The sequence below is a fragment of the Sceloporus occidentalis genome, unplaced genomic scaffold (genome assembly GCF_023333645.1).
Source record: "Sceloporus occidentalis isolate IW3139 unplaced genomic scaffold, rSceOcc1.0.p SCAF_40, whole genome shotgun sequence".
Classification (NCBI taxonomy): domain Eukaryota; kingdom Metazoa; phylum Chordata; class Lepidosauria; order Squamata; family Phrynosomatidae; genus Sceloporus; species Sceloporus occidentalis.
Window position 1 is genome coordinate 8,383,599 of NW_028317020.1, and position 21,649 is coordinate 8,405,247.

At 39.4% G+C, this 21,649-nt stretch overlaps 1 protein-coding gene across 1 annotated transcript; it reads right to left on the reverse strand.

Moving 5' to 3' along the window:
* Positions 1–376: 376 nt before the first annotated feature.
* LOC149290348 (RING-type E3 ubiquitin-protein ligase PPIL2-like) lies at positions 377–21,118 on the reverse strand. Its single transcript, XM_089489549.1, has 20 exons — positions 21,087–21,118; positions 20,399–20,448; positions 19,328–19,373; positions 16,743–16,805; positions 16,062–16,113; positions 12,271–12,322; positions 11,463–11,554; positions 10,921–11,010; positions 7,124–7,199; positions 6,560–6,720; positions 5,785–5,860; positions 5,263–5,369; positions 4,448–4,537; positions 4,262–4,295; positions 3,976–4,093; positions 3,807–3,863; positions 3,622–3,694; positions 3,342–3,404; positions 2,794–2,936; positions 377–467 (listed from the first exon to the last, which is right to left on the reverse strand). Exons 1-20 carry the CDS (start codon positions 21,116–21,118, stop codon positions 377–379), a joined length of 1,566 nt encoding a protein of 521 aa, XP_089345675.1.
* Positions 21,119–21,649: the final 531 nt, after the last annotated feature.

A 21,649-nucleotide genomic window follows, 5' to 3' on the forward strand; every position in this document is an offset into this window, starting at 1 on the left:
AAACAAAAAAAGGCAAGGCGGCCAGTTATGCCTTTGTTTAGACAAAGGTTAAAAACAATGGCCTTAGGTCCAAAAACATTCACTTTTTGAAGGTGATGACCCTACCTAAGCATGTCAGTCATTAAGAGGTCATCTGTTAAACTGGTCTGTCCTAGTTAGTACATGGCATAAAAAAAGCTTACAAGAGGACTATGTTCCGGGACCTTTTTGGAACGACATCTGTTCAGTAAATAAATCATATTAACCAATCAGTCTAGATAGCTATAGTGGAAATTCAGGTTAAGGAATATGGCCATTGTGACGGTTTATTTGAAATACCGATGGTGCATGAAGAAAGGGAAACAAAAAAGTATACAGCACTCATGGCGGGCTTCCTCTACCATGAACTAAAATCTCCAAAGCCACGGGTAACTCTCTCTTTTTTGCTGGTGGAAGGGGCAGGCTCGTCATCTTCAGCAGAACGTTTCCTACAAGAGACAGAAGAACACAACGCTAGTAACATTGGTTACAAGCTGCGGTACTATGTCAGAGGCTCCTCCTTCCATATTTTCTTCTTCATATTCTAACAGCCCAATCACACCATGCATAAAATACATACCGTATTTGCTCGATTATAAGACAAGGTTTTTTCCAGAGCAAATGCTCTGAAAAATACCCGTCTTATAATCAGACCTCAAATAGGTCGGACTATGAGACTAAGATCCACCCCCCCTCAACTTACCGGTGCTTCTGAGTCCCCGGTGCTTAGTCCGGGCAGCGTGTAGAGCTCTACGCGATTCACGTAGAGCGGAAGTTGTCTATGCAAATCGCGTAGAGCTCTACACGCTGCCCGGACTAAGCACTCTGCCTGAAATGCCTTATACCTACCTATATGCCACTCTGCTCCATAATAGGCCTTTTAACCCCCTAAATGCCAGAGTGGCATATAGGGGTATAAGGCATTTCTGGAGGCAGAGTGGCACATAGGGGGTCAAAAGGCATATCATGGGGCACAGTGGCATATAGAGGGTTAAATGGTGTATCATGGGGCACAGTGGCATTTAGAGGGTTAAAAGGCATATCATGGGGCACAGTGGCATATTTGGGGTATAAGGCATTTCTGGGGCAGAGTGGCAAGCCTGGGGGCAGATGTGCATAACTGGGGGGGGCAGGTTGAAAAAAAAAAAGGAAATAAAAACAAAACATTTTTCTCAATCGTAGCTTTTATTAACAAACAATTGTTCACATAGTTTAGATGAATTAACATTTACTGGTAAAACTTTTTTCCTATAGGGTCGTCTTATATTCAGGCTTTTTCTTTTTTTCATAAATTAATATTCAGATTTTGGGGGGTCGTCTTATAATCGAGCAAATACGGTATATATATTACTATATATTAGCATATATTGGGCACAGGAAGTGTCTGGAGGAGGGTGGATAGGGCACAGGAAGTGTCTGGAGGAGGGTGGATAGGGCACAGGAAGTGTCTGGAGGAGAGTGGATAGCGCACAGGAAGTGTCTGGAGGAGGGTGGATAGGGCACAGGAAGTGTCTGGAGGAGGGTGGATAGCGCACAGGAAGTGTCTGGAGGAGGGTGGATAGCGCACAGGAAGTGTCAAAAGCATGCTGGGTAGGGCACAGGAGTTTCTGGGGCACTGTACAGCGCCAAGAGAAATGTCTGGGGTGAGGTAGTGATTTAGTGCTCCCTACAAGCAAGGAAGTATTTATTGCCTGATGTCATAAAATTAAGTGGATGATAGAAGTGCCCGGGGTACACTGGATAAATGTAAATTTAAGGGAATGTGGAGGTGCCTTCTTAAATGATTTCTCATTTCTTATCGGTCTGAAGGAAATTTTCTATTGGCACACATTCAGATATCCACTTCCTCTGACCAGTTCAGATAATGTTCTCTCTTTCAGGTCATGACCACTCTGACATGTTTGTACGCCACAACATTAATATCTTCTTCCAACAATTAAAAATGCGATGCTACCATACACACACCCCTTTATAGCATGAGACATTGTGATAATAACCTACAATTACAGTATGGGACGGTAAATAAATTTCTAACCCAGCCTGGGAGAACACAGTCCCAGGTAGCATATAGCTCCATGGCTCCCATGTCAATACATTCAATCTGTACATGTTCTACATGTCCCCAGGTATAACCACACTAATACTAGGCCCTTGTATATTAGTTGCATTTGCAACCAATATATTAAAACCACTTGTTATAAATGCAGCGTTATAAAAACGTATGCTTCTTTATAAATCACATAAATCGTTCCTGTTTAAACTGGTAGAAGGGAGAAAAACAGGTCTTTCAAACCGTCAGTCTGTATAAAGCTCAAACTATCGCTGCCAAAGAAACACAGTAAACTACAAGATGATTGGAAGCCCAAATGGCCCCTGACAAAAAACATACATGACACTTTATCCAGGGTAGAGATTGCAATGAAAGCTAGTGCATCGTACAAAGTGTTAACATGACACTATCAGTCACATCTTCAGTGCTTGGTTCTGCATTTTACCAAAACATGACTATGAAACATGCATTTTTGATTAATATTTTGAAAAAGCTGGGATATCTTCTATTTACACAATATTAAACATACCTTTTAAGCCCATACCTTGAAAATGACACTACATCCTATGCAGATACTAACCTTTGTAAACCCACAGGTGAGCCTCCTCTGCAGAGATCTCCAAGGATATGAAGCTCTTATAAGACCAAATGACTCTTTGCACTAATCACTTCTCAAAGATGTGTATGAATGCCCCCAAACATAATACATCTTCCGGGATACTCACGTTGCTGTCATGTTAATGTATTTCCCCACGCCCTGGCGATATGTTTTGGGTGTCTGGTTCTGCTCCTTTTTTGGTAGCACAGCCTTTGCCTTTATCTGTTCTTCTTCCTCCTGTTTCTTTGCTTTCTCACGTTCTGCAGCCACCTATGTTTTTTTTAAATAAGTATCAGTAACTGGCATCAATAAAGATAAAGCACGTAGATAAGTAAAAAGCCATTGTACAACTCACAAAATATATGTTTTATTAAATTAATGACAGAAACATCTGTGCTCTTCTATGAAACCCACCCAACATTTCACCAAACTGATGGGCAGCACTTTGCTTTGTAATGTTTACTTATAACATAACACAAGACATAAGAAAACATACCTCCTAGCAAAATACACACACATGGGATTTCCCTATAGTGTGTAAAACTAATCAGAAATGTTGTAAAACATTTCAATACACGTCTGTGCTTGAGATGACACGTTTTAAGAATGCAACCACAATGCACTTAACTGGGTACAGAAATAGATTTGACACAAGCACAGCCTAGACGCCCTTACCTGAACATCAGCCTCTTCGTACGGGTCCACGAATACTGTGGTAGTCTCTATTAGGATCTCCTCCTGAAAGAAGCAATGAACAGTAACATTTGTTAGGTTCAGATGTACTGTGCTTAGCATACATGAGATCCATACCATTGCTTTAATAAGGACTATATACAATACAGCACTGCATTTGTTACATTGCAGATCTGTGGTATCTATTTTTCACACATATACCATATATAAAAAAAGTCATGATGGGACTCTGATGGGACCGGTCTACTCTAATTGCTTATACCTTGGGACGATCTGTTTTAATGTCTGTATCCACATTCTCCATGGCTGTCAGAGTGTCAAATCCCCCAACCACTCTGAAATGGGAAATGAGAAATGAGAGGGTTTGGAAATCAAGATACTCAAATACACTACAACAAAGATTACTACACTATGACCAAATGTACGATTAGCTGGCTCTGCACTTACCTACCAAACACTGTGTGCTTCGCGTCTAGATAGGTACAAGAGCGGTAGGTAATGAAGCTGTTAGAGAAGCAAAAGACCCCGTTAAATGTAACTGTCAATTACATTATCAATATTAACCAATATTCTCACATCATAGTTGTTAATCTTCTGACCGGGGGTGATCACTTACAATTGGGATTTGTTTGTATTTGGGCCACTGTTAGCCATGCTAAGGACCCCTCTTCCCGTATGAGACAAGTTGGGTTTAATCTCATCTTTAAAAGGTTTCCCCCAGCACGATTCTCCTCCTGAAAGAAAACAGGATCATTTCAAAAACTGTCAAAAAATAAAAACGAAATACAAAATTTTAGCTGCCTCCATGAATTCCAAAACAATTTTATTTGTGCACATTATAAAACATAGTTGTACTGGTTAAGATTAAAATATAGAACAGCATAATGCATGGCAGATCATACCTGTCCCTGTGCCAGTTGGATCCCCTCCTTGGATCTAAAGTTTGAAGGAAAAAAAATGTAGTTAAAAGTTAATGAAGAAAGATAACCAGATTTAAGTTCTGGTCTTCTAGCAATCCATCAACATGTATGACCTTCCCACAGAGGGAAATGTGTGTTTCACAAATACCTAGTCTTGTTGACGCTTACCACAAAGTTACGAATGGAGCGGTGAAAGATGGTGCCATCATAGTAATTCTTCTTACACAGTTTGATGAAGTTCTCACAGGTCTTTGGAGTCTGCCAACAAAAAAACGATGAGCTGACATTCCAGACCCACAAAGCTTTAACAGATAATAAAAGCATTTATATGAAAGATGATGAATATGAATGATGATGATGATGATGATGATGATAAGGGCGGAGAGGAGTAAAGACTCTTACACAGACGACTTAAGACATCTGAGCAGCATGAAAATGAAACCAATGGTTTCATGCAATAAAAGCGATTGGTGAGGGAATTGTTATTTTTTATTTCTAATTGTCACATGCTGAAGGTAGCTGACCCGCTGAATAGTGCTGGTTTGAATGTCATGTTAATTAAATTGCATACTATCCTAGAGCCCAGGGAAACGTGCCATACATGTCTCATACTGCAAAGCTCACGACCCAGCCCCTTAGTTAGGTCAGATAAAATGGGTCACAGTATCTTTAAATATTTAACATTGTAAGCTTCCTGTCGCATCTCCCAGCACCCCCTCAGCCAGACACACCTTGTGCTCTGTTGCCATAGTAACAGTAGGGAAAAAATACTTGGGTACTGATAAAGTGTTTCTATGGTAGCTACACACTCTCTAGCATAAGAGAAATGCCGACGGTAAAGATGATTATTTTCTCGCCTGTTGCAAGCTTGTAACATTGTCATTCCGGAGTCTAGAATTTCTATTTATATTTACCTCTGGCTGGACGGAAAGGCAGGTATTAAAACTAAGTAACATTTGAAGTTGTGCTTTGAGTGGGCTCACCTTGTCACAATACAGCTCTAGGTTGAGATCGCCCTTATTGGTATGCAGTCGAACATACCCCTTCTTCTTCACATACTGATAACGCACAGTATTTTCTGCGATGGCAGCTGCAAGAGTCGAGAAACAGATAATATAAGGACACCGAACATCCAATTGACTTTGCACCACCACTGGGTAATGCAGGTAGCCAACCAAGCTACGTGGCTTTATTTGACCTATACACTTGTAGATGCTTTATGAAAGAGATCAAGTAAATAATGAAATAAAATAATCCATAAACTGCCATAATGCGTCAACGATTTTCAAATTTTAGTGATTAACACATAATTAACTTTGCTTCTCCCTGTGAAATTCTGGTTTGTCCACAGCCCTTGAGGACTGGCCCAGCCCTACATTAAAAAATAAAATTCACGTCTTCATTCAAACAATGACAGTATAATAAAGGTTTATTCACTTTATCTTTGATTGGATGAGCGATCTCCACATTAAGAAGACAACAAGACATTAAGAAGGACAACTTACCTGCCTCGTGTGTAGTTTCTGGGGTCATGGCTGTAGAGGTAAAGGAGGCACTTACTGCTCCCGTGGAATAATGTGCCTGACAGAGAAACAAGACAGGCCAAGTTGAATCAGATACAGCTATTACATGGGAGGTGTTACAGACAATCAAGTAGATTTTCAGACCCAAATCAAACATTTTGGGTATCTTCCTTAAGATAATTCTTGGCCAAAATGTTAGATCAGGAACGGTTACCATTTAACGCAAATCTCCCTGCTGACAGTTCCATATCTGACATTTAATCTGTTTTGCCTCTACATTTATCTTATTGTTTTGATTATATGCCTATTATTAGGGTTCAGAAAAAGAAGTTTGGTTCTGAATGTGAAGTCTGAGGCTATTGATGCTAATCTGAGGCTTCTGACATCAGACGACGGCTGGTGACCTATCACACGACCCGCAGCTGACGTCACCTGCTTAGGTAAAATTCAGCTACAATGAGGAGGAGGATGGAGGACATAAAAAAATTGAAGACAACAAGAGGCAAGTAAGAAAAAGCAGGGTAAAAAGATAAGGAAACAGAATGGGATAGCGGGTGAATATTATTCACAGCACAATACAGGTTAAACAACCCAGCCTGCACGGCCCACAACAAACATAGGAAACCCGCAATATAAAAACAATAATAAAATATAAAAAAAGGATGTGTGGATGATAAGGTTGACATTATGACAGGCAGTAGTAGGCAAGAGGGTGCATGTGGCAGAGAAGGAGTTAAATGCGTCAGCCGACACTCACGGCATTTAATTTATCCGTTGGCTTTTTCTCAGGTCCTTTCATGGTGGCTGCCAGCATTTCATCCCCTTTAAACTCCTTGTAGAGCTCGCTCAGCGTCTCCCGGGTCTCCATGTTGGCATTTTTCAAGTGGTAGGATGGATCCTGGCGAGCCTTTTCTTCCTCTAAGATCATTATAGCATTAGGATTAAAGCCGCATTTTCACCATTGTAATAGCAATGCATGTCAATGGGACTGTATTGGAACCGGAAGACCTCGCCAACAGTCAATCAACCCACAACATTGAGATGAAGCTTCAAAAACACACAGTATTACGATTTATAGCATCACTCTCCCCAAATATTTTCTGGGACATGGCAAGGAAAAAAGAAGCACTATGCTTCAGTAGGGGTTTGACTGCATTACATCAGTACCTGACCGGTGGGATAATACAATGCTTTATCACAAGAAGTAAGCACAGAAATGTGGTACAAAGAAGCAATGTGTAAAACCTAACTTAACAGCACTGCATGGATGGAAGGATATTTCATTTTACACAATGGTTTAACCAGTACAACCTCCACTTACCAGGATCTATAACCTTTAGATTATTCTTTACATGGTAGAAATTGGAAACGTTGAATTTATCCAGGTGCGTGGGATCCTGAGAAAAAGTGAGAAAAGGGGGGTTACAAACCATGAACAATGTGTGGACATCTGCATAGTCTTCTACTCCAAAAGCAAATAGATGGTGTGTCCCTATAGATTTTCAGGCTCACCTGACACCAAACGTATACTTACAATTATCCCACGTACAAAGTATGAATGTCTCATCTATCCCTCGCACACCGGTCATACAAAAAGTTAGAATCGCCTAGTCAATACCTATCCTAAAAACACAGTGCTTGTGGGATCTTAACGGCAGAGAACTGTTCAAACTTCACTTAAGTTTTAATGCTAGTGTGGTAATGAATTTGTGCGGTAATGTCATTGATCATTCATTAAAAGCATCAAAGTCTGCATCGTGTTATACTTTCTTTGGTTTAAATAGGTTGTTCAAACAGAATCCTCATTCTCACAACACCTCAAGTGTTTAATGCTAGATGAGCTATACCACAAACATCCATGTCTGGACAGTTTTCAAAGTGATGTAACACATCGGCACATCCAACACATAATATAAGGTTTAGCTGCATTGAGGCTTTACTGTGGCTTTAATTTAGGTGTGGAATCTCCGCCATTTTTCATTTATTTTCACCGCGTTGGTTTATGTGACAACACACAAATTTCACTTATAAAAAGTTTTTTTTTTTTTTTATTTTAACTAATAATTCCACACTGCATTTCAAACAAGGTTATTATTAAATATTTTGGCAGGAATGTAAAGCTACTTAACATATCTTGTCTTCCACACATCATACCACTCCAAGAGACTCCATCAACTGCAAGGAATGTTGCTTTACTGGCTACACTTGTTATATTTGCCAACCTATACATTTCTAATGTGTTATTAGTAAGACTTTCAAAGACGGTAGAATGATTGAATGTTTGCATCATCTTACATCTAGAAGTTGTCAAAGTTTTTTCACTGCCTTCATAAGGAGATTACAAATGTCTTTTTTTTATTATTATTTATTTTTTTTAAAAACATGGACTTCTGTTCTAAAACAAATATTTTTTACCTCAACAATGCTCCGCTGAGCAGACAGAGCTTACTATACATAGAAACATTCTGCCCGATACACAAAGGCTGATTAAATGAATGTAAACAATGACTTAACTGTTCCTTTAAATAGGTTCCTTTCCTAAAGTACCTCGATCTCATCCTAGCATTCTTGGGAGTCCCTGACCTATATTTGTAGGAATCAGATACCTTGGTCTCATTGATCACTCAGAACGATCACACTGTTGGCCAGTGTCCATGAGTGCTGTTAGGCTTAAACGGGATAAGGAGCTCAAGTTAGCAAACCGCAACATAACTCCAGCAAGCTTATTCACATACTATGCACACCCAGCGCAAGAAACACTCTCTCCATGCACTTCACAAACACAACAAAATCCTATACAATCCTCATGTATTCATGGTCTTCCCATTTTAGGACTTCATATTCATTAACCCCACCCCCCATTCTTTCACTTGTGCCTACCATTCCTAAACCATATCGACTGTGCACAAATTACAAGACCCCCAGACACTGGATCAAAAAAATGTTAGAGGTAACTCACTTAACATGAATGTATAACTTAACATTATAGATTAGAATTAAAGTTTGTAAATGTGTTATGAAAAATTTATGAATAAACAGCTAAATAATAGGCTGCACTGGAAATTAAAGTTTGTAAATGTGTTATGAAAAATATGAATAAACAGCTAAATAATAGGCTGCACTGGAAATCCACTGGCACACCTAAACCAACTCAACTTGTTTTATATTATATATAAATTATGAAAAGGTAAAATGCATGATCTTAAATATTATGGAGCAGGATAGGTAACAAGAAGACAAAACAGAGTTCTCCTATACATGTATAACTTGTTTTACTATTACCGTACTATTGTTCATGACTCAATTTATACAAGTTAACTCATTCACATTTTCATTCATTCACAATTTAAGAGATTATATTGCAATGCTACTGTCAACCTATGTGGGAAGTTATGGATATACCCAGGTCTTTAGCAGACTACAAAGCCTACAGTGGTCACACATTGAGTTACATGCTTTAGTTCTGCAAAAACATTTGACCTCTGGCACACCAGATGCCACATCTACCTCAAGAAGAAAAACAAGCAGCTTTCAATTTCCGTGTCACCTTGGTCAAATCAAGGACTACTGACCAATATTTCCTTTTCGGGGGCTTTAAGAGAAATGTAGAAGTGAAATTACCCCTAGAGGAACGTATGAAATGCAAGATTGATGCTACGCCAAACTACAAAGCGTGCGTTCGACAAGAATGTAAATAATGTTTTTATACAGTTGGTTACTAGTGAATATGTTGCTTAGATGGCAGTAAACAGACAAGAGTAGTCCTAAATACTCTGAATAAGCTCCATGGAGGTGACAATTGTTGTCACGGTCATAGGGCAGCTTAATGTACTTTGTTTATCCTGTGAAATATACATGACACCTGTGTAATATTGACCAAACGGGAAAAAAAAAAAACTCCGGTGTAACAATAGCACAATATTTTATTAAGATGGAATAATAAATTGGGTGACAAATCTAGGTTACTAAATCCAGCATTAGTTTATAGCCAATGGTCCACGGCTCAATTAAATACCTTACATCAAACATTAACTCTGCATGGAGCATAGTAACAGTAAGACCTAAACGAAATGTGAATTTCTGGTCCTTTGACTATTAAAATGGGGTGTCCCATGAAAAAAATATATTTGAGCATAACAATGCTGGAAGAAAGTGTTATATTCCCTTCCTTCAGACCTGCAGGCTGCCATTATTGTCGGGCATGTGATATTTTGGGTCTTTCCCTGCTCAAACACCACACTGAGCTTTATGGTAATGCTAAAGATGTAAGGTAGTTCTTTCCCCCATAAACTTTCATTAGTCAGATTAGCAGGGCCCAGGTGATCAACAGGGAACTTCAACATTTATACCTTTTGGTTATTGCCCTATGGTTGAAAGGGATATGTATGTAATACCTGTCACAAAAAAGTCACAAAAATAGTATCTTTATCATGTATTAATATGTTTTTGTGGAAACAGATCGGTACTGGCAAATGTGGAATGAGTAGAAAAGGAAAGGGAGTTCAGGACAAGTACTATTATGCCAGTTGACACATCTCAGCTTGCCTCAAATACTCCCTTACTTTTAAATGAAATACCTGTAAATTAGTAGTTTATTTCAAATATTAAATCTTAAGAACACAAGCCAATAATACTAAAAGCTGTGCAGGTGAGGGCCATGAGGTTATGTGCATTGACATTCAGAAGGATGTTCAGTAGCTTGTACATTTTATCTTAATACTGCGGTAATAAAACTGCTATCAAATATATAAAGATAACAAGATTCTTGCCTGAAGCTTGCTTCCTATGCTAGTATGTTGGCTGCATTTTCATTTACAAGGCATCGTAATTTTTACATGTTGCTCATCCTGACATGCCCCTGTGCATTATAAGGGTTGTACCAACAGTAAGGTTAGATGGAACTGGAAAAAATTGGTCAGTATGGAAACCCTAATTATATATATGGCAGTCATAGGAAGCACCGCACATGAGCACTTCATACCTGTGTATGTAATAGTGTACTGGTGAAGCCTAGAATCGAAACGCTTGCACTCACTCTCATGCCACTCACACGTACTCTTAAATACACATTTTGCCACTCATTACAGACGACACTTGTAGTATAATGCGGAAACATACCTGTAGAGTTATAATGTCCTGGCGGGTGAAAGGTTCATCAGTTAGAAGGTCCTTGTAGCTTTTTGGTTTAATGTTTAATTGTTCAACGGCCTGGATGGAGAAGATTAATAGGTATAAGGCAGAACTAAACATGCCAATTATAACAGATGTAGAAACATCTGTTGGTTTGTCAACTAACACCGGGGTATTACTCCTGGTCTTGAGATCCTATTCTTCTCAAGCATAGTCTTGGGAAATGTATAACATGGCTGTTCAAAAACCAATATTCCCTGATGTCACACTAAAAATCCAATCCAAAGCATCCACCATCTTTGTGTGGCTCAGTGGTATAATTTCTTATTTTACTGAGCTGAAGTCCTATATCATGACTGGTAGAATCTAATGGGCTTCAGAACTCCATAGCATCTCTTGCCCCGGACAAAAACTGATTTCACAGACCTAAGGGCAACAATGATCAGCTTTATAACCAGATCTGACTACTACTAAATGATGGCCATATGGCACAATACAAAGACTCACAAAACGTGGATCTATTGTCTTACCTCATACGAGAAGACATTTCCAGTATTACTCACAGCCACAATGTGAGAGTTGTTGGTAAACACAGAGAAGAGAACTGGACAATGATACTTTCCTGTTCAACGTAAGAGGGATTCATATATTAAAAATCACGAAGGATGTTAAGACTACAAATATACGCGGATATAACAAAACACAGAAATATATCAGTCAACCAGCCGACAATCCTCTTTTTTGTCAAGACTTACAACTATAGGTCCGTTTTCTGATCTACTAGCACGATACAGAATCTCACCCTCCCTATACATAATATACATATATTGGGGTATATGTATATTATGCATAATATACACGTATTTAGATATTTTGAGTGTCCTGAAGTCTATGACCCTAGTAGAAACATTTTTATATTCTCAAATCTTTGTAAGTGGTAAAGCTAAAACAATATGGCTGATCAACATATGGTTATTAGGCCAGCATGCAAGATGATACGTATAACTGTAGATAATTCTGCCATGCCATATGCACCAAAAAGTATATATTTAAAACACATATATACAAGAGTCATTAACACCAATATGAGAATAGTAATAAGTTAAATAAGTGTATTGTATACTGCATTAAAGCAACAATTTTATGCAATCTATCTATAAAAACCACACACAATTATTTTAAATGAATAATTAACATTTTCTCGCAAAAAAAACTTTGGAAATCAGTAATAAAACCCTCCTGACTTTCGATTAATCACTTGGGTTATAAAAAGGAAAATAATTAACAGCTGAAATCAGAACAGCTTTGAGTCAAGCAAGGAGATCGCCCCTAACTCACCATCTTGGTTCTTGGCAAAGTTCAGTCTGATTAGAGACTTGGCCTCTAGTTTCTGCAGAAAGAGTCAAAATGGAAATAATGCAGAAAATTGGCAGCAAATAATAATAAAAAAAAACTCAGCTGTGCCTTACCACCTCCATGCCGGCCCACTCCCATTACTCAGGCTCTACAGAGTCTTTCACACGTTTGCACGCATAGCAATCCTAAGAATCATTTAATCCCCATATGATATTACTCTCTTTTGCTCCAGACAGACAACTGTATAATGAATTTCCACAATTAACCTTAAATGCAACAATACCCTTATGTCACCCATCTGACTGTGCTGGGTGATGACCTAGCTGAAAGGTTAATGTTGCTTATAAAAATATATAACCCCGTAGCATGTTATCTATATCTTGTATTAACAGTTTTAAATGATTCGGCAGTTTAAGACATTTTAATAACACATTTCTAGTCTCTTCCGCACAGCTGATGTGTCCTAACAGCCACCCGACTCCCTTTTCCTGCTTAATCGGACCGCACAGAATAAAGGAAATATGTAGTGGATTATATATATAGATTGAGAGCCCACAATGCAAGTGGCCCAGTTTCAGAAAAGTTATTTTTATATGTGGCAGTACCAAAAAGTACCAGAATCTAGAATGGAAAGAGATCCCGCTCTGATAAAATATTGGGTAGCTCCTTCTTCGTAGACTCTCCATATCACCTGTGTTCAGCCAGGAATTACTCGAACGTCGGGGACAATAAAGGACGTCTTGTGGTGTATTTGAGAACTACAACCTCCAACTTTTTTCAATGTGCTAAATTCTTGTATTAAGAAATCTATTATCAGCAACGATTACAATGCTATAAAGTACACCCACAGGATGTTCCCAAACCATTCATTTACCTATACTACGTGCTCATTAATAAGGCACAGGTGCCATCCAAATGTCTGAAGGGCATGTAATAAAGGTTTCCTGGCCAGTCTGACATGCTAACGACAGACTTACTATTAAACCAAACACGCCAGGAATGCAAACAGTCGGGGTGGAGTATAAATTAGCCATTACAGGAAAAATGGGTCACAGAGTGTTTTTCATTGTAACGTCACATCTAACAATGTTAATTTCATACACCTGTATGAGACATCTAATTGGATGTATTTAACAGCAGGAAATAAAAACCATCCGTCCGTATACAACGTTGAAAGGTCACGATATTAAGTTTGAAAGTTGCTTAAGTAAGCAATCTCTCAAAAAGCACTTCCTAAAACGGCATTTTTATGTAAGGCGGGTGTCAGCGTATTATGACAAACGAGCCTGGTTAGTAATTGTGGGATATTCTAACTTATTTGAAATAGAAGAATAGCACGGTGGCTGCTTTGCCAGGAACATCAGGGGCAGTGAGAGAAAGATCTCGATACCGTGGGAAGCTAGATGGATTGTTTACACTGCAAGCAGACAGAACCGGCCAGACCGACCAAGAACATTTAAAATGTGCTCTAAAAATTCCCAGGGATATTTTAAAACGTCTAAATGGTTATCTATATATTTTTTAATTAACCAATATAATGCTGTATAAAGTAATGTTTTATAGTAATGAAGAAAAAAAAATCTAAATTTGTATTAATTGTTCTTTTTGTGGCGTTGAGTTTGAGGTTTTACTCCACCAAAAGCTGATGACATCATGGGAAGTAAGGCTGTCAGTGATCGTGGAATTCTATTACACTGAGCTGTGACCTGTCTGCCAGTGCTTGGTGCTGATATTGTCTACCTGCGTGTGACTCCGTAATGTAGGAATGTGCCGCATGCTTTGACTATTTGTGTTCCTCTCTCTCTGTCTGGGCACTTGGTCATCCCACAGCAAACGTCAGATACTTTCTCTGACTATCTTTGCACAATTTCTTTCATATTATATATATATATATATATATATATATATATATATATATATACACATACATACATATACATACACACTCATATATATATATATATACACACACAGACACATACATAGACCATCTCAGAAGGCAGCTCAAAGAAAGCCAGTTTTGGTATAAAATAATTCTTTTTACAAATGTAATTGTATTGCTGTAACTGTAAGTGAACTTCAGTACATATTTGAAGAAAAAAAAAATCTCAAGGTTCACAGTTCACATCTGCTGTCAACTTGAATTCCTACACAGAAGGCCTGGGATGAATTAAAATACTTTAAAAAGTAAATAAGAATTTTACATTTCCTTAGACCATGATTTGCTTAATTATTAAAGATTCTTTCTTATGATACACTGTATGACCAAACATTTGTGGACACCCGAGCATTACAACTATATGAGCTTGTTGGACATGCCATTCCAAATCCATGGACATTAATATGGAGTTGACCCTCTCCCTTTGTGCCCACTGAACCAAAAATGTATTTGTGAGGTCAAGCACTAGTGATGGACGAGAATTCATCCCAAAGTTCTTCACTGGGTTAAGGTGAGGGCTCTGTACAGGTCACAGGTCTTGCTTCCTGCATAGCGTCACAGTCACGCTGGAACAGTAAAGGGCCTTCCCCCAAACTGTTGCAACAAACTTGGCATACAAACTGTCTAAAAATGTCTTCATATACTGTATTATTAACAGTACCCTTCACTGGAACTAAGGGGCCTGGCCCAAACCCTGAAAAACTGCCCCTGACCATCAGCCCTCCCCACCAAGCTTTACAGTAGGCACTGTGCATTCTGGAAAGTAGTGTTCTCCAGGCATCCGCCAAACCCAGATTCATCCATCAGACTTCCAGATCATGAAGTGTGATTCATCACTCCTGTAAACGCATTTCCATTGCTCCAGAACTCCAGCCAACGCATAGCGATCAATTTCATAAAACTCCTGGGGATGCGGCTGAGCTTTTCTGACTCCTAGACGCTTCCACACCACAACAATAACATTGAGTGGACCAGGGCAGACAGTTCATGAACTGACTTATTTAAAGTCCCTGAGCTCTTCAGTATGACCCATTCTACTGCCAATGTTTGTCTATGGGGAGGCCAATATTTGCATCATGTGATCTCATGGTTCTTAGATACAAAATGTTCTAATCTGATACTAGTAATAAATAAATAGTGGGTATTCCCCTTGAATTTTTATTAGCACAGGTAGTGTTTTGTGACAGTCAGTGATTTATTGGTTTTGCCAAAATTCACAGATTTTGTGGAGCAGGTTACTTTAAAAAAAAAAAAAAAAAATCCTCAATACTCAAGAGTACGAACTTTTTGTAATAAGTAATTATGCTGAAAGTGGACATTACCCAATCAGTTTTCCCTTTTTTACCCTTAATGTTACAATTGACTAATCCATTTAATACACTTAACGCTACTATTGGATACAAAGTTTTGCATGGCGCTTGATCGCCATCTAGTGTTGGTACATTGCAATAATAAAATAAAGCCGCAGAGAAATGTATTTCAGTCGCAGCACACAAGCATTATAAAGACAAACCCATGTTTTCTTATGTGCCATCATATGCACACAGAAGAAATGAAGGTGATCTGCTCACATCAGGGGATGGGTGAAGCCTTACCCCATAAAAAGTTAATTTCAGAAAAAAAACAGATGTGAAGAAATAGCCTTTATATATATATATTTCCTGAACAGTTTCTAGTTAATTAGCTACTTTAAGACAAACCAAGAAGAAACAGAAATAAAATACAAATGTATATTATAAAGGTGTGCGTATGTGTGTCTATCAGACAGTACAAGAGCAAACATTGCATTCAACATCATGCAACGAAACCCAGACAGTTCTCTCAGCCCACTAACCTCTCCAGTGATAGGGTTTGTGCCATATTTCTTTATCCACGGCATTATGCTCCTGTGGAGAAAAATGATTTGTAATAGATGGACTCTTACAGGGCTGTTGCCGACATCCTTACGTGGCACATCCATTGCTACAACAGCTTAATTGCTCAGTACTATGTAGAGCTGAAGTGCACTCAGATCTGAAGTAGGAAAAAGTGTCCATAGCCAGACAAGTGCTTGTGACTCGTAAGCTCAAGCCCAGTGGACGGTTCAGCATGACTCAAAAGGAGGGGAGTCACAAGTGGAAGTCTAGTGAGACCCTGCTGTCTTTGGATCCTTGTTCGTGTCTGAGGATCCCGCATACTCACTCTGAGTTTGCTTGCTGAGCTTGACCAGAACTCCACCAAGACTTGTGGAAGTCGCCAGCACGTTTATAGTTTATTTACAAAAATGTTGCAGCTGACTCTTTCATCAAAGGAAATAAAAGGTGGGATATTTTCTGAAGAAATACTCCCATCCTTCATAATGGGGGGGGGGGCAAATAAAAGTTAGGGTTTCAGGTAACTTGAAAGTGGTATTGTTCAAAGACAGTCTGATGTAGTATTATTATTATACTTTATTTATAAACCGCCGACAGATTCCGCAGCGCTGTACAAGATGAACATTTTACAGATAACGACATAGTATGGTTCCGATACTTACAGCAGGTCAAATACTATTCCTTCTGGGGTGCATACTGGATATTCAAAGGGCTGTAAAGACAAGCTGAAAGAATGCCATGCGTTACAGTTTATGGCGATGTTACAATATGTGTTGTACTTACAGAGAAACCGCGCAGAATAACTTCACTGAACGAAGTACAATCACATCTTGGACTCATCTGTAAAGGGGTTTTGTCTTCCACTCAACATATTACTAATTTTGGCACATATCTCTTCCCTCATAGTAGATGACAGACTACAAACGCTGATTTTGTGCGTTTTTGACATTTTAAGTTATTCCAAAGTGGCCTTAAGTTGTATATAAACTAGGGCTGCAACAACGAATCGATAAAATCGATAATAATCGATTATGAAAATCGTTGTCAACGATTTTCATAATCGATTAGTTGAATCGATTTTTATCGATTTATAAAATTATGTTTTTCAGAGCAAACGCTCTGAAAAACTCCCGTCCTTCTATAATCCGATCTCAAACAGAGATCGGATTATAACTGTAGAATCCAGACCCCCCGCAAAGCTGCAGGAGACCTGGATCCTCTCTGCCACCCGGTGAGGGTCTGTGCAAAACACACAGACATCCTCCGCTTCTCCCCTCCACTTCCGCCGGGGCTTCTATTACTGAACCCGGCGTCATGTGACCTTCCGGTGCGGCTTCCATCATGGAAGCCCCAACGGAAGCGGAGGGGAGAAGCGGCTGTCTGCGCGCATCACACAGACCCCTACCGGCTGCCGGAGAGGATCCAGGTCCCGCTGCAGCGCCTGCTGGGGATTTGGATTTTAGTGCGCGATGTGCACTGTGTACTGCCACTTCCACCTGCCCCACCAGGGGTTAATATATCAACAGAAGAAAAACAGGACAAGTAAGCAGCACTGGGTAAGTATTATCTTTATTTTTATGCTCATTTGCCCTGTGTTTCTTCTGTTGATATATTAACCCCTGGTGGGGCAGGTAGAATTTTTGCGGGATCTATTAATTATGTGCATTTGTGTTTTTTTTTTATGTCTATAATATTTGATTTATTGTCCATATATTTATATATATTTATATTGTATTGTGTATTTTTTTTGTCTATATTTAATAAATATAAATATAAAAAACAATTTTAGTGATGTCAGTTTTTCTTATATGGGGGGGGCATAAGACATATCAGGGGGCACAGTGGCATAAAGGGGCTATAAGGCATATCAGGGGGACAGTGGCATAAAGGGGCTATAAGGTGTATCAGGGGGAACAGTGGCATGAAGGCGCTATAAGGTGTATCAGGGGGGACAGTGGCATAAAGGGGCTATAAGGCATATCAGGGGGGACAGTGGCATAAAGGCGCTATAAGGTGTATCAGGGGGGACAGTGGCATGAAGGCACTATAAGGTGTATCAGGGGGCACAGTGGCATCTCAGTGGCATATAGGGGTAAAAGGCATATCGGGGCATGGTGGCATATCAAGGGTAAAGGTATATAGGGGGCTATAAGGCATATCAGGAGGGCACAGTGGCATATCGGGGCACTGTGGCATATATGGGGCTATAAGGCATATCAGGGGGCACAGTGGCATATTAGGGGACAAAGTGGCATATCAGTGGCATATAGGGGGCTATAAGGCATATCAGGAGGGGTATAATGCATATCAGGGGACAGAGTGGCATATAGGAGGTATCCCCTCCTATACCTCCTATATGCCACTCTGTCCCCTGATATGCCTTATACCCCTCCTGATATGCATTTCTGGGACAGAGAGGCAAGCTGGGGGTGAGATGTGCATAACTGGGCAAAAATAGTTTACATGAATATTTACTAGTAAAGCTTTTTTTGGTATTTTTTGAGTTCTTGTTAAAATACAGCTTTAATTATTATGTCAGTAAAATAAGAAGGCGAATCGTGAAATGCCATTGTAAATTATACGTTTTTATTTAAAATAAACGAAAAATGTGCATATTTTTTTTTTTACCCGATTAATCGAAAAAATAATCGGCCAACTAATCGATTATGAAAATAATCGTTAGTTGCAGCCCTAATATAAACTAATTGAAAAAACATGAAATCTGAAGAAGTGGCGAGACTCACTGTGAAATTCAAGCAGTCCTAGTGGCCTGGGGGACAGGTGAAGCCAAGTGGCCCCATTGGCCACTTATACACCCACCAATAACACACATATGCACTGGGACTCAGATACACATTCCATCTCATAGTAATGCATACATACTCCCTCAACTCACCCATAGATTTCTTTCTGGCACTCACACACTCTGCAAGCAGCCTCACTTTTTACCTGCTTAGTTTCTGACTCCACAGGCATGTCCAAAATTGTTCATAAAAGAACAAACTGATCTGGACTGGCCCCTTTGTGAAAAAACTTGGACCTGCCCAGCCTGCCCTTGCTTTGAACCTTTTTCTCATCTACTCCAAGAGTAAACTGTGTTCACAATGCACGCAATAGTGTGAATGATAACAGGTTGACCAAAGTCCCAAGGAATAAGACATCTAACTTCTAATGCATTTATCTGAACCCAGTGAAATGGTCACAGTGTACATACATCCAGCTTACATTGGTAGAATTATTAACATACCCGCAATGATCGAATGGTAACCGTCTGAAATTGGTCTTCGGAATATCTGTACAAAACCAGAGGGGAGAAAAAATATCTTAACACTGTGTTGTCTTAGTGAAAGGGGAAGCATCCGTTTCGCATGATGTCTGCTAGATTATAATACTAGCTTTTGGTAAAGAACTGCTTGTAAACAGCTGTATAAACGGTAACCTACAACGCAACTCCCTTGAAGGCTTGACTTTAACAAGTCACAAAACGTTAGATTATAATCCTTCCGAAAAGCATGACGGCTGCTCCAAAAATACTTTAAATAGAATAAATCGGTTGAAATAAACGCGCCTCCTGTACTCTGTTAAATGCCGTTTAGTATTTAAACGTTTCTATCATATCTCCCCTCTCTTTACTTTCCTAAAAGCCAGCGGTTCTTTGGGGGTCAAACGACCCTTTCACAGGGGTCGCCTAAGACCATTGGAAAACACATATTTTAAAATATATAATTACATAATTTTATGGTTGGGGGTCACCGCAACATGAGAAACTGTATTAAAGGGTTGCGGCATTAGGAAGGTCAAGAACCACTGCTCCAAGCTATACATATTAAGATCACTTGGTCCTGATAATTACTTCCTTGTTCCCTGATAATTTTCATCATGCAGACCATTTGCCATTTTAGCCTGCCCCCTCTGTACGCTTTGCTATAGGTGAATGTCCTGGAGATGGGGGTCTCCAGAACAGTACACAATAGTTGAGGTCTGATGTATAAAGTGGCAGAACCATTTCTCTTCCTGTTACTGATGTCTCTAGTTATACAATCCAGCACATTGCTTGCTTGCTTTTTTCGATGACTTACTGCATTGCCTGCTTACCTTTAAGTCATCAGAAATAACTACTCTGCAGTCTCACCACTCTGTTGTCGCTGACAGAACAACGCCTCTAGAGCTATAATCTGCTTTGAGATTTTTAAGCCCCAAGTGCATCATTTTACATTTAGCAACATGAAACCGTAGCTGGGGATACTCTCGACTACTCTTGTAATTTACTTATATCATTTCCCATTATAAGACAAGCGTGTGTCAGAGGTGATCATACCTGGCTTCTTTCCACCGTAGAAGTGTGTATATTCTGTACATGTGATGTACCTGGAAAAGAACAGATAAGCAAAACATAGTTCGTCATGCCCTACACTACATAAAAATAACAATGATGAACATACACATTTAATATAATATTATAGTGTCCTGCGTTACATGCAATCCAACGCTTTCCATAATTTACTCCGGTGCCAACCGCTGTCTGACGGCTCAGACCAAGTCAAACGTTAAGTCTGTAGAGTTAAATAAACCAGGCAGACAAGTGGCAGGAGTGGGCTCCATTGATACGCGGTAGCCTTAGACTAGCTCTGTACAATGATGCGTATATTAGAGAGAGATGCGGTATACTTTATACATACACAAAATACTGAATATATTACTGGAATTCAGATTTTATTGTCATTAAACTACAAGAGGACCGGTAATATTCGCATGAAAAAAACACATGGCCAATATTTCTTTATTGTGAAACAGTATGTTTATGTATTGTAAACAGCATGTTATCAAACAGAATACTTATACATTATGATAAACAATAATATTTTCAAAGCACTGTTTGACCCAGTAATTTTACATCAACAGCGTCCACACTTCCACTGTACAGGGGGCGTTATAGACTATACATGGTTAGTGGCGAGAATGCGTAGGTACAGCGCTGACACACCGTCAATTCTAATCAAACTCACATTTTGTCTTTCTGATGCTGTCGCTTCCCCATTTTAAAGCTGTTGTAAGCGCCTCTTCCCAACCTACAGTCCAAGTTTCATCAAACACAAGCACTTCCGGTCTCGTTTGGTAGAGCTATTGCTTGACGGAAGTTACGAACCGGAAGCTCCGAGTTTACCATATTGCTACGCTCGTTGTTCAACGGAGTTCAAATATGGCTTCCCTGGCTGTGGCTACGGTAGCTGTCTAGTGCTGAACCGTCGTCATTAACCCGGCGTACCGAACACGAACATTTTAGACACGCGGCTTCCCTATTTATATAAAAATAAAAAAATATTTAAAAAACTAACACACCCCAGACAATGTATTTGCTTCCAATATGTTTGGTGATGGGGTTTCGTTTGGATATTTCCACTTTTTAATCGCCCTCCTTAGTGCATACCTGGCAAGAAGGGCATGTGGACTTCGCTGTCATTTATAAACGGTCTACTCCAGTTAGCATCTCATGCAAGAATCAGAGAAAGTTTGTTTTTAACCCCTTAAGGCCCAGGCTGTTTTTTTGGGGGGTGGGTGGGTGCACTCT